The 14399-nt window shown below is 47.6% G+C and overlaps 1 protein-coding gene across 2 annotated transcripts in view; it reads right to left on the bottom strand.

Moving 5' to 3' along the window:
* Nucleotides 1–1527: 1527 nt before the first annotated feature.
* CCBE1 (collagen and calcium binding EGF domains 1) overlaps nt 1528–14399 on the bottom strand; it is a 224987-nt gene continuing 212115 nt past the window's right edge. For both annotated transcript variants that reach the window (XM_061131352.1, XM_061131351.1), the window contains exons 8-11: nt 12841–12980; nt 12725–12760; nt 11958–11993; nt 1528–11068 (exon numbers count right to left, since the gene is read on the bottom strand). In XM_061131352.1, the coding sequence (XP_060987335.1) occupies nt 10835–11068; nt 11958–11993; nt 12725–12760; nt 12841–12980 (446 nt within the window). In that variant the 3' untranslated portion in view covers nt 1528–10834. The remainder of the gene's footprint in view (nt 11069–11957; nt 11994–12724; nt 12761–12840; nt 12981–14399) is intronic.

A 14399-nucleotide genomic window follows, 5' to 3' on the forward strand; every position in this document is an offset into this window, starting at 1 on the left:
CTGGGCCGGGGGTCCCCGGGACCCGGAGAGGACTGAATTCTAGGGCGCCTCTAGAACTCTGTCCGGATCGGATCTTACCTTAATCTAGGGGCGGCTGGAGTGGAGTGTTGCATGTGGAGTGGTCGAATGGCAAGAGGTCCCTATTCTGGAGGTCGTCAGAGAGAGAGAGAAAAGGGGGTAAAGCCGAGGCCTGGGGGTACGCAAATCATCAATAAAGCCTTAGCACAAGACTTGCTCCGCTAACGAAGGCACTAGGCGTCCCCGAGGGGAACTTAAGAGCCCTGGCAGAGAAGTGAGCTCGGAGGATGTTTGCGCTCCCAGACTCCGGGGAAAAGGGGAAAACAGTGAGAGGGAGGGAGAGTGAGAGAGAGTGAGACGACTGCCTCGCCCCCTCCCGGGTTTCGGCACCAAAAATGTAAGGCATAGTTCCGGTGAGGCAGAAAAGGAAAGACGACCTCAACAGAAGTAGGTTACCTTTATTCAGGCAAGGAGGGGCGACAGTCGGCCTAACGACCAGGCTGAGCCCCGAAAGGGATCAGGGAGGCTTCATACTTATAGGGAGGTTTATGGAAGCGATAAGGGAAACGTCAATCAGGCGGGATATTTTGAGTATTCTTTTGTTGAGATGACACTTGTAGTTGGGCAGGGGGTGATAAGTCTTCTGGGCGGGTGTAGGGGGTGGTAGGTTTCCAGACAGGGGGTGATAAGTTCCAGAGAGATGCAGCTGGCCTGGAGCATCAGGATGGAACTAAAGTTATGCTTTGTTTTCTCTGAAGTTAGATGATTCAGCAAGGGGCCTTTGAGACTGTTGTTCTCTTTTCTAGGCCCAAAAGACTCCTTCATGCACAGTGAAGTGTGCATTTGATAAAATATTTGCTGAAGAAAAGTGAGATGTATAAACATAAACTAAATTGGGGGGTGTTTAAGGCACCCTGATGAAGAGTGCTACATAATGCTTAGAAATAACCTGTCATCATGTAACTCCACCTCCCAAGGTCCAACTGATGAGAATTCCCTTATCTTCACATAAGGGAACTTCAGCTACCACGCATGGGGCTTTTCCCCCAAACTCTATTTTAACCTCTTTTTTAGGTAGTCAGCTTTTTTTCCCCTCCAAAGGAAACTTTACATGGAATTCTAATCTCAAACCAAAGTGAAGGCTGAATTGTTCACGGTGCAGTGGGAGTTGCAGGGGCCGGGGTGGTGGTGGGTGGGTGGGGCATGCCCTCACAAGCTTCCCCCTAAAGCATCTCCAATGATCCTCAGAGTTCCGGGTTTGAAAATCCCACTATGGGGGTCCCAGGGGATCGCCCCAACTTGGGAGGTGAGCCTCTGAGACTCAGATTTGGTGGAAGCTGGGTCCTAAGACCTTGGCTCAGACTCAAATGCTGGGACCACACCCAGCCCCCCAGGGGTAAGCCTACCCAGAATGCAGGTTCTGGCTCCTAAGAGAAACTTCTTTCTCCATCACCTTATATACAGACTTCTTCAGGACTGGGTGTCAAGACAAAACACAGTACAACCATGTAAGAAAAATAACTTTGTTATTAGGCATATATAATCTTACCAAAAGCACTTCATAGTATCACATCCATAACTGAATACTAGCTCAACTGTTATATGGACCTGTTATAAATAATGAACACAGCTACTGAAGTATATGGCTAGGCACTGGAAATAAAAATGGAGTCACAACACACACGGAATTCCCCGGGGTGCTTGCTTTGAGGATCTCACATCAAGAATGTGAGGCCCCTGGGGGGGATGTGTAAAAGGGTCTTTCTTTTCTAGGATATCTCTAAGGCGGTATTTGTTGCAGGAGCATGTGAAGTCCAAGGTTTTATGCTTTAACAATTACAGTCATTTTTTTTTTCTCAAATGGAAAATTATTTTTTGATTTCTTGTGAAACATACATGCTGACTGTGCCAGGAAAATTTCCATCTGTTTCCCTGAACTCATTATTAAAAACTTGAGATGGCTCTATTCTACTAGTTGTTTGGCCTGGATTCCTGTGGATAAACTTCCTTTTCAGGGAAGGTTATCTGAAAGATGTTAAGGTTACACACTGAGGCTGCTCTGTGACAGGCTGGAGTGGGGGACGGGGGAAGTGAGGAGGGATCTTCTGTCAACCCAGGGAGATGCCGGGCGCCCAGTCATGAAGCATACCGTCCCCTGTGTGCCTGGCAGCAGGCTTCGGGGGCCAACAGTCAAACGAACCCTGGAAAGGGAGCAGGGCCACAGTCAGGGGCCCTCTGCCTGGTATCGGTGGAGTGACACTCCCCCTCCCCCACACCAAACGCCAACATGCACTTGTTATTTGCCTGCTTGGCTGTGAAACACACTTGTCTGAGTTTATACGGTAGAAATGACTTTAGTTGGCCAGTTCATTCTGTGGCAGGTGTTAGAATTAACACAGGACAGACAAGACAGCATTCCTTTAGCACCGCCCCAGGCTTTGGCATTGTGAAGCTTGTAATGTCTCCCTCTGCAACTGGAAAGGAAGGAGGATTTTCTTAAACTAAAATGTACCCCCTCCTATTTTGGATAGGAGAATTTTATGTCCATTGCTTTCTGAAACAGAGCCAATCTATAAAGTCCTATTCTAAGTTCTAGTTATCAGAGTGCAAAAAATTGAAGTCAACATTTCTGGGAAAGACCTTTCCCTCCATGAAACACAAAGCAGATTACTCAGACTAACAAATTTTATGCCCCCTTCCCCCCAAAAAGCCTATTCTATTAGGTTCTAAGCAGAAGTCCTGTTTAGACAGTGAAGCTTTGGTTTTCCATCCATAGCTAAAAGATACATTCGGAATAACAATGCATTATTATATCTTATCTTTGAAAAATATAATTTGGGTATACAGAGTATATATTTTATCTTATGGTAGTAGTTCAAGCTTTGGAAATCTGAGGATAAATAATTATTTTACAAGTTGTCCAATCCAGCAGATTGAGATGTTAAAATACAGGTTATTGTGTATTTTGCTAGAAAATACTATTCAGAATCATCTCATAAATCCCAGATATTTCCACCTTCCATTCATTCTGTTATTCCATTCATTCCATTAATATATTATCCCAGCTTTTGGCCAAACACGTAGTTTAGTTGCATTTTATGAGTACTCAATAATATAGAAGGAAAAGATGATATTTCTACATACAGTTCACTGTTTAAAAGGTAATAAAATTCCTCATTAAAAAAATCAAAGATGAAACTCATTTCTCTTAGAGCCTATGCATAATTTTTTTTTTTTTTTTTTTAGCATTCATCCATCCACACACTTTAAATACTGCGTTCCACAAGCAGGCAAACATTAAATACATTCCAGATGGGAATCAAGATCTGCTGAGTTCATTTCTGGGAACCCGGGCTGGGTGAGGGCTCCTGCTGTGAAGGTTAGGTTCTGGAGAGACTGACGGGGGCAGCAGGGGCTCCAGGAAAGCAGCTCTGCGGAGGCGTCTGCGTTCAGCTGGAGCGCTGGGGCGGACAGCCGCCAGGGACTTGGTGCAGGGAAGGAACAGAGGAGTCACGTGCTGGTGGAAAACTCGGCCACCGGCTGGCTGACGGACCCTGTTTCTAACAGGGTGGGGACGAGGGAAGGAAGGCTGGTGTCACTTCAGATTTGCACACGTAGCCCTTCCTGTCGTTCTGAAGGAAGACTGAGAAGTGGCAATAGGGACAGCCGCCATGATTGTCTTTAAACAAGCTTTCCCAGGAGAGTGAAATGATGGCGGCGTTAAAGGAGATGAAGAAAGAAAATTAAACACAAACCACCGGGAAATTCTGGGGGACACTGCGGGGTGAGAAATGGGAACACCTGCAAAGAGAAGCTGTAACAGTGGTCTCATGTGATGCTCAACACATGGGCAGAGGTCTCCTGAACGGGTCCATGAAATACCATCCTGGGTGTCAAACGACAAAGCAGATATGAAGGAACCTGTAAGCTGCCCCTTAAGGCCACGAGCTCCCCCAACAACATTCCAAAGGAGCAGACACTCCTGTGGGTCCCTTGAGCACTTGCTCCTGCGGATCCAGAGAAAGCCTTTTCCAGAATGTGGGTCCCTCTAGGACCCAGAGGTGTAAGAGCAAACACGACTCCAGGGGAGCTTTGGGAATATAGTTTCCAACAGCTTCCTGTGTTTGCTGGGGAGGGGAAAGCGAGAAGACCTACAAGAACTGGAACTTGGACTAAATTATGGAAAATTAAGGAAAAATGGGAAGGGTGGGAAGGAAATTTTTGGCAAACGAGGAAGACTGTTGTTTTTCCACTCCCCATTCAAGAGATCTTTCAATTATGTATTATTTTCAATATGCTGGCAAGCTTGGCTGGCCCCAGACAAGGGCTTCTAATTCCTGTGCTTCATTGCTCAGTTGCGTCTGACTCTGTGTGACCCCATGGACTGTGGCCCGCCAGCCCCCTCTGTCCATGGGGATTCTCCAGACGAGAATACTGCAGTGGGTTGCCATGCCCTCCTCCGGGGGATCTTCCCAACCCAGGGGTCAAACCTGGGTCTCCCTCATGCAGGCAGATTCTTTACCATCTGAGCCACTGGGGAAGCCCAGGAAAACTGGAGTGGGGAGCCTGTCCCTTCTCCAGGGGCACTTCCTGACCCAGGAATGGAACTGGGGTCTCCTGTATTGCAGGTGGATTCTTTACCAGCTGAGCCACCAGGGAAGCCCTCAGTTTACCTGCTTCTGTGACGCAGAGGTGCCCCTGCCCAAGGTTCTCCTCTCTACCCCTAACCATCACCCCACTCCCAGGCCAACAACTGAAGCCAAGCAACCTCCTTCCAGCCTTGAGATCTGCTGTCCATTGAGTGAACCTGGATCACAGCCTAAAGGCATCTGGTGGGCACCGGTTCAAAGCCAGGAAACTCTGCACCTCTCCCCAAGGGTCAGGTACCTTTATTTAACAAATAATCTTGTGATTTACTAAACAAGCCCACTCATTTGATCAAATATCGGGTTGGCCAGAAATTTCTCGAACATTCAGGAACTTTTTGGCCAGCCCAACAGCTTTAAAATGCTCTGGCAAACCAGAAACTCACTGTTCTTATGTGAGCCAGGGCACTGCAGTCACTCACTTTTTATCTTGAAAACAGGATTTATTCCTACAGCGAGAGTAATTTTCTTCTTTGAATAGGATAGTCATAGACAAGTGTAGCATATGAACCCTTAACAACCACGTGCGTGTGTGATAAACTGCTTCAGTCGTGTCTGACTCTGTGTGACCCCAAGGACAAGTAGCCCACCAGGTTCCTCTGTCCATGGGGTTCTCCAGGCAGGAATACTGGAGTGGGTTGCCATGCCCTCCTCTAGGGGTTCTTCCCAACCCAGGGATCAAACCTGCACCTCTGACATCTCCTGCATTCGCAGGTGGGTTCTTTACCACTAGCGCCACCTGGGAAGCCCTTAACAGTCGTATCTGAGTGTTAATTTGTGGCCGCTTACAGGGCAGTCTGTATGGGACTGATTTTTCTCCATCTAATCTCCACTCCTCTTCTCTCTTTAATCAAAATTACTCAAGTATTAGTTGCCCAGTTATGTGAAACTCTTTGCAATCCCATGGACTGTAGCCTGCCAAGTCCCTCAGTCCATGGGATTCTCCAGGCAAGAATACTGGAGTGGGTTGCCATTCTCTTCTCCAGGGGATCTTCCTGACCCAAGGATGGAACTCGGGTAAACAAGGTTGGGTAGGAGGATAGAATATGTTACATCTGTCAGATTGACAAGGAAAAAGAATCATCCACTGAGGTAAATATATATTGTCATCTCCCCCTTTTCACTGAAAATGGTTAATTTTGATATGGAGGTGTAATGGTCTATTTTGGGACATGCATCTATATATTTTTTTAAATAAGTAAACTAATTCTGGAATGACTGTGAGGAGATATCCCATGTCCAAGGGCAAAGGAGAAGCCCCAGCAAGATGGTAGGGGGGATGAAGAATCAAACCCAATTCCCGCCAGAGACGCTCAGAGAGCTCAAACAAGGGCCCCAGGACCCAGGGACCCCACACGACTGAGACAGAGCTGTGTGTGAGCATCTCCTGAGGAGGTCCGGGTCAGCGGTGGCCTGCTGCAGGGGCGGGGGCTCTGGTGCAGCAGACCTGGGCATAGCAGAAGCCCTCTTGGAGGAGGTGGCCATTCACCCACCACAGAGCCGCCAGAACTCACACAGGACTGGGGAATAGATGCCTGGAGGCACAGCAGACCTTGTGCACCAGGACCCAGGAGAAAGGAGCCGTGACCCCACAGGAGACTGACCCAGACTCGCCTGAGTGTCCAGGAGTCTCTGGCGGAGGCGTGGGTCTGCGGTGGCCTGCTGCAGGGCTGGGGGCGCTGAGTGTAGCAGTGCCTGCATGGGGCCTTTTGAGGGAGGTGACATTATCTTCAGAAAACTAAGATCATGGCATCTGGTCCCATCACCTCATGGGAAATAGATGGGGAGACAGTGGAAACAATGTCAGACTTCATTTTTGGGGGCTCCAAAATCACTGCAGATGGTGACTGCAGCCATGAAATTAAAAGACACTTACTCCTTGGAAGGAAAGTTATGACCAACCTAGACAGCATATTAAAAAGCAGAGACATTACTTTGCTGACAAAGGTTCGTCTAGTCAAGGCTATGGTTTTTCCAGTGGTTATGTATGGATGTGAGAATTGGACTGTGAAGAAAGCTGAGCGCCGAAAAATTGATGCTTTTGAACTGTGGTGTTGGAGAAGACTCTTGAGAGTCCCTTGGACTGCACGGAGATCCAACCAGTCCATCCTAAAGGAGATCAGTCCTGGGTGTTCACTGGAAGGACTGATGCTGAAGCTGAAACTCCAGTACTTTGGCTATCTGATGTGGAGAGCTGACTCACTGGAAAAGACCCTGATGCTGGGAGGGATTTGGGTCAGGAGGAGAAGGGGGCGACAGAGGATGAGATGGCTGGATGGCATCACCAACTTGATGGGCATGAGATTAAGTAAACTCCGGGAGTTGGTGATGGACAGGGAGGCCTGGCGTGCTGCGATTCATGGGGTCGCAAAGAGTCGGACACGACTGAGTGACTGAACTGAACTGAACCATTATCTTCATTACCTCCACCATAGTTTGGCCCCACTTCAATTAACAGGGAGGGAACACAGACCCGCCCTTCAACAGAAAATTGGATTAAAGATCTACTGAGCATGGCCTTGCCCATCAGAACAAGACCCAGTTTCCCTCTCAGTCAGTCTCTCCCATCAGGAAGCTTCCATGAGCCTCTTATCCTTCTCCATCAGAGGGCAGACAGACTGAAAACCACAATCACAGAAAACTAACCAATCTGATCACATGGCCCACAGCCTTGTCTAATTCAATGAAAGTAAGCCATGCCGTGTAGGGCCACCCAAGATGGATGGGTCATGGTGGAGAGTTTTGACAAAACATGGTCTACTGGAGAAGGGAAGAGCAAGCCACTTCAGTATTCTTGCCTTGGGAATCCCATGAACAATATGAAAAGTCAAAAAGATGGGACACTGAAAGATGAACTCCCCAGGTTGGTAGATGCCCAATATGCTACAGGAGATTAGTGGAGAAATAACTCCAAAAAGAATGAAGAGATGTTGCGAAAGCAAAAACAACACCCAGTTGTGGATTTGACTGGTGATGGAAGTAAAGTCCAATGCTGTAAAGAGCAATATTGCATAGGAACCTTGAATAGGTCCATGAATCAAGGCAAGTTGGAAGTGGTCAAACAGGAGTTGGCAAGACATTTTTAGGAATCAGTGAACTAAAATGGATGGGAATGGGTGAATTTAACTCAGCTGACCATTATATCTACTACTGTGGGCAAGAATTCCTTAGAAGAAATGGAGTAGCCTTCATAGTCAACGAAAGAGTCCGAAATGCTGTACTTGGATGCAATCTCAAAAACGACAGAATGATCTCTGTTCGTTTCCAAGGCAAACCATTCAATATCACAGTAATCCAAGTCTATGCCCCAACCAGTAATGCTGAAGAAGCTGAACAATTCTATGAAGACCTACAAGACCTTCTAGAACTAACACCCCCAAAAGATGTCCTTTTCATTACAGGGGACTGGAATGCAAAAGTAGGAAGGCAAGAAATACCTAGAGTAACAGGCAAATTTGGCTTTGGAGTACGGAATGGAGCAGGGCAAAGGCTAGCAGCATTTTGCCAAGAGAGCGCAGTGGTCACAGCAAACACCCTCTCCCAACAACACAAGTGAAGACTCTACACATGGACATCACTAGATGGTCAACACTGAAATCTGGTTGATTACATTCTTTGCAGTCAAAGATGGAGAAGCTCTATACGGTCAGCAAAAACAAGACCAGGAGCTGACTTTGGCTCAGATCATGAACTCCTTATTGCCAAATTCAGACTTAAACTGAAGAAAGTAGGGAAAACCACTAAACCATTCAGGTATGACCTAAATCAAATCCCTTACGATCACACAGTGGAAGTGACAGATAGATTCAAGGGATTCGATGTGATAGACAGAGTGCCTGAAGAACTATGGACGGAGGTTTGTGACACTGTACAGGAGGCAGGGATCAAGACCGTCTCCAAGAAAAAGAAATGCAAAAAAGGCAAAATGGTTGTCTGAGGAGGCCTTACAAATAGCTGTGAAAAGAAGAGAAGTGAAAGGCAAAGGAGAAAAGGAAAGATATACCCATTGAATGCAGAGTTCCAAAGAATAGCAAGGAGAGATAAGAAAGCCTTCCTCAGTGATCAGTGCAAAGAAACAGAAGAAAACAATAGGATGGGAAAGACTAGAGATCTCTTCAAGAAAATTAGAGATACCAAGGGAACTTTTCATGCAAAGATGGGCTCAACAAAGGACAGAAATGGTATGGACCTAACAGAAGCGGAAGATATTAAGAAGAGGTGGCAATAATACAAAGAACTATACAAAAAAGATCTTCATGACCCAGATAACCACGATGTTGTGATCACTCACCTAGAGCCAGACATCCTGGAATGTGAAGTCAAGTGAGCCTTAGGAAGCATCACTACGAACAAAGCTAGTGGAGGTGATGGAATTCCAGTTGAGCTATTTCAAATCCTAAATGATTCTGTGAAAGTGCTGCACTCAATATGCCAGCAAATGTGGGAAACTCAGCAGTGGCCACGGGACTGAAAAGGTGAGTTTTCATTCCAATCCCAAAGAAAGGCAATCCCAGAGAATGTCCAAACTACCTCAGGATTGCACTCATCTCACACGCTAGCAAAGTGATGCTCAAAATTCCCTAACCCAGGCATCAATAGGACATGAACAGTGAACGTCCAGATGTTCAAGTTGGATTTAGAAAAGGCAGAGGAACCAGAGATCAAATTGCCAACATATGTTGGATCATTGAAAAAGCAAGAGAGTTCCATAAAATCATCTACTTCTGCTTTATTGACTATGCCAAAGCCTTTGACTGTGTGGATCACAATAAACTGAAAGAGAAAAATCTGAAAATTGGAAAATCTGAAAGAGATGGGAATACCTGCTTCCTGAGAAATCTGTATGCAGGTCAGGAAGCAACAGTTAGAACTGGACATGGAACAACAGACTGGTTCCAAATTGGGAAAGGACTACATCAAGGCTGTATATTGTCACCCTGCTTATTTAACTTATATGCAGAGTACATCATGAGAAACGCTGGGCTGGATAAAGCACAAGCTGGAATCAAGATTGCTGGGAGAAATATCAATAACCTCAGATATGCAGATAATACCACCCTTATGGCAGAAAGTGAAGAGGAACTAAAGAGCCTCTTGATGAAAGTGAAAGAGGAGAGTGAAAAAGTTGGCTTAAAGCTCAACATTCAGAAAACTAAGATCATGGCATCCGGTCCCATCACTTCATGGCAAATAGATGAGGAAACTGTGAGAGACTATTTTTTGGGGCTCCAAAATCACTGCAGATGGTGATTGCAGCCATGAAATTAAAAGATGCTTGCTCCTTGGAAGAAAAGTTATGACCAACCTAGACAGCATATTAAAAAGCAGACATTACTTTGCTGACAAAGGTTCGTCTAGTCAAGGCTATGGTTTTTCCAGTAGTCATGTACCAATGAGAGAGTTGGACTATAAAGAAAGCTGAGTGCCCAAGAATTGATGATTTTGAACTGTGGTGTTGGAGAAGACTCTTGAGAGTCCCTTGGACTGCAAGGAGATCCAACCAGTCCATCCTAAAGGAGATCAGTCCTGGGTGTTCATTGGAGGGACTGATGCTGAAGCTGAAACTCCAATACTTTGGCCACCTCATGCGAGGAGTTGACTCATTGGAAAAGACCCTGATGCTGGGAGGGGTTGGGGGCAGGAGGAGAAGGGGATGACAGAGGATGAGATGGTTGGATGGTGTCACTGACTCAATGGATATGAGTTTGAGTAAACTCCAGGAGTTGGTGACGGACAGGGAGGCCTGGCATGCTACGATTCATGGGGTCGCAAAGAGTCCAACATGACTGAGAAACTGAACTGAACTGAAAGTCACATTTTCTTAGAACTCTTCCCCCCTTTTTGATACTCTGCCAAATTTTAAGATAACGTACCTAATTCAGAAATTAGAAGTCCCTGGAAAAGAAGGAATTCAAATAAAAGTTGCCCTGTAGATTCTCCAGGGGAAGCACTGAAATCAATCATTTCATTCCTGGTGTCTTTAGGATGTCTAGCAGGAGATTCTGGAAACAGTGTCTGGAAGACGAGAAGTAGGAAGAAGAAAGGGAAAGAGTAAAGAAAATAAAAAATGTATCTTTTTTTAGGTCTCCAGGGATGTTTTGATTTTGTTCTTTGGAGAACTTCACTGCAGGGGAAAACACTCTTCCTTTGGCATGAAGATGTGGGATGCACTAAGGATAGAAGTCTCTGGGGGCTCCCAAGTCTCTTGTCTCAGTTCTTCCCGGGGAGTCATCTCCGGATCCCACGTCCAGGGTCTCCAGAGAGCTGGAAAATTCCTGAGGTAATGGGAACTCCTCTGCTGAAGGGTGAGTCCGGTGCCCAAACACCTTCTCCTGCAGTTCGGTGATGTCGTTACGGATTTCCGCCAGCACGATCAGCAGGAAGTCAAAAGAACCGGGGGGTCCCTGCACAGGAGAGAGGGGTCAAACCAGACGACCAGAGACCCACCCCTCGGCTGACCCAGGGCTTCCGGGGGCGCCGTGGTCGGCTGCCCTGCCGTCTGCTGGGGAAACGTCAGGCCCGTAAACAGCAGCTGGCGGATGCCGCCCTGTGTTCCTTCGCCTCCCGGATGCGCGCTGGCGGCACACGGGCTTCTCCTAGCTCTCAGGCTCTGTCAAATCTGGTAGAATGATGGAATCTGAGAGTGCCCCTCCTAGGCTAGCTTCCAAAGAGCCCTGGGAGGCAGAGAGCAGTGGGTAAGAGGCTGTGGTTCTCTTGGATTTGAACCTCAGCTCTGCCACTTCCAATGGTGTAAGACACACCTGGAAACAGACTTAGGACATACTAGGGTTTTGAACCTTAGACATTCCAAATAAAGATTGTCGTGATTGCTGCTTCATCGCTAAGTCGTGTCCAAGTCTTTGGCCACCCCATGGACTGTAGCCCGCTAAGTTCTGCTGTCCATGGAATTCTCCAGGCAAGAACACAGGAGTGGGTAACCATTCCCTTTCTCCAGGGAGTCTTCCAAACCAAGGGATCAAACCCAGGTCTCCTGCATTGGCAGGTGGATTTTTTACCGATGAGCCAGCAGGGAAGCACAAATAAAGATTAGCCATGACAAAAGCAAACAAACAACCCCCCCCCCCCCCCACCCCCAGGAAGTGGATTTGTAAAACCCAACCAGCTGCAAAAGGCTGGTGTGATTCTTCCTGTAACCACGGAGCTCTCTGTGGCCAGGCTGAGCCACAGCTGCAAGGGGCCGGCTGTTGCTAACAAGACCAACTAGGAAGGCTCCCCTGAGAGGGAGCCCCGAGCGCGCTGCCCTGGGGAAGGAAGACAAGCGGGGCTACTTACTGGAGACCCTCTGGGACCCGGTGCGCCTCTTTCCCCCTGAAAACAGAAGGTCAGGGTTAGCGTCTGGACCACATGGGTGCCACCACCCCTGCCTCCATTTAGACCCCACCACTACCATCTCCCCGCACAAGACAGCAAGTCTCTCCTATGGGAAGCAAACGTCAGCTTCCCGCTGCACTCTAGAGGCCGCTGCTCTCAACCAAAAGGCTTGAGTCAAGTGCCTCTCATTTCCATTTCCCCCAAGGCCATGTGTTTTCCAACCAGATCTGAAAGGAGGGAAGCTGGTATTTCCAGGCAGCGTGTGGAATAGCTTAGAAGCATCTAAAGTAACTCACACTGACTTTATGAGGCCGGTGGGGCAGGCAGCCCCCCAGAGCGAAACCACCCACTTGCAGAGACTGGAGCTTCTCCTGTTCTTGACTTAAACACAGCAAAGAAATTAGGAACACACGTAAAACAGCCCCACAGAGAAGCCTGGCTAAATAGAAAAACATGCTACTATGACAACGAGGAGGTTTAACATTTATAGGGGTCGTTTTTTCTTCCAAGTGGTTTTTGCGGCTGTTTTTGTTATTATGGTTGTTCCATATCTTAAGAAAATGGCTTTTTAGATTTTCCTCCCAGCTTTGGGGACAAAAAGTATATCTGTGTCTCAACTTGGCCATAGGCCAAGGGGGAGAATGAACCATATAGGAGCTCCAGGTGATGCCTGCAAGGAGGCAGTGACTGAGGACCCAAGGCGTGTAAGGACCACTCGGAAGACTTACCTTAGAGCCGTCTCTTCCTGGGGCGCCTGGTGGACCCTACAAGGCAAAGGGACCTCGTTTAGCAGAAGGAATGCGTGTTCCCCAACCACAGGTGGGAGCTCTGGTGAAATACTGACCACAGGGCCCCTCCGGCCTTGCTTAATGTGGGACAGGTCGGGAGATGGTCCCACGGGTCCCATCGAGCCCCGCGGGCCAGGCTGCCCGGGGGGGCCTGGGATCCCCGGGAAGCCGGGACTCCCCTTCGGTCCTGGAGAGCCTGCAATCAAAGAGCACCTCGTTAGTCCACAGCCCGGGAGGAGGATGAGGACTCTGGCTGGCTGACAGTCCAGGCGCCCCTTGCAGCCGTTTCTCTTTGCACTCTGACCTTTGCCTTCTGACCTCTCCACTGAGATGTCCCATAGGCATTTTGAACATGACCAGAAATTGCCGTCCATCCCCATTCTTTCTCTAAAACATTTCTTGTATTGAAATACTGTTGACTGACAATGTGTTAGTCTCAGGCGTTCAGCCAACCGACTCAGACTTCCCACTCCTTTCATGGACCTCCCATCCCCATCCGCTCAAGCCAGAAACTTGGGAGTCTTCCTATAAATTCCTCTATTTCCATAAGCTCCTCATCCAATCAGTGACCATTTCACCTCTTCAACATCTTTCACCTCCTTTAAGCTCTTTAATTTCACCAGTCTCGGGACCATCTGCCCTCGGAATCCCCCCGTCCCTGCAGGGCAGTGGTCAACGCAGCTGGGGAGCAGCTGGGGTACAGGTTTTAACCGCAGGGGGACCTGCCTTTGAATCGTGGACAAGCTGCCTGACCTCTGTGAACCTTCGTTCCTCATCTGTAAAGCAGGGTTAATAAGAATCTGCCTCAGAGAGCAGTTGGGCTGTTGTTTAGCTGCTAAGTCGTGTCCGAATCTTGTGTGATCCCATGGACTATAGCCAGCAGGGCTCCTCTGTCCATGTGACTTAACAGGTGAGAAAACTGGAGTGGGTTGCCATTTCCTTCTCCAGGGGATCTGCCCACCCCAGCGATTGAACCTGCATCTCCGGCACTGCAGGCAGATTCTTCACCATCTGAGCCACCAGGGAAGCCCGTAAAACAACTGCATACCCACTGCTCGCCCCTCACCAAAGTAACAGTATCCTACCATCGAAGGAATCTGAAAATTTGGAGACCACGGTAGAGGTAGAGTCAGTGACAACACACCCAAACCTCTCAGTTATTCATTAAACTGACCCAACTCTTCTTGCGCGCAGCCCGCGTACCCATCTCCGGGAGTAATTACTATGTACCCAGTCTTCACTGGTCCTCTGCAAACAGTATCTGGTATTCAGAGCAAAATTTTAAGGCACATTATAAAAAGCTCAAACCAACACCCAAATAAAACCACTCTCCTCAAAATTAAACAACTCCAGACTACGCTCCTCAAAATCAAACAACAAAATCAAACAATTCAAGAAATACAGCAATCAACAGAATCAGACTCCGAGGCAACCCAGATGTTAGGGTTATCATACAGGGACTTTAAGATAACAACCCATGTTAAAGGTGCAAGAGGAAGACAGTTTGCCCGAACAAATGGGAGAATTTCAGCTCTAGTTTTGCTTTTGTCATCTGTGCTTCTGGTATCATATGCAAGAAATCATTGCCAAGGTCGTGAAAGTTCTCACCTATGTT

Source organism: Dama dama, chromosome 27 (genome assembly GCF_033118175.1).
Source record: "Dama dama isolate Ldn47 chromosome 27, ASM3311817v1, whole genome shotgun sequence".
NCBI classification, from domain to species: domain Eukaryota; kingdom Metazoa; phylum Chordata; class Mammalia; order Artiodactyla; family Cervidae; genus Dama; species Dama dama.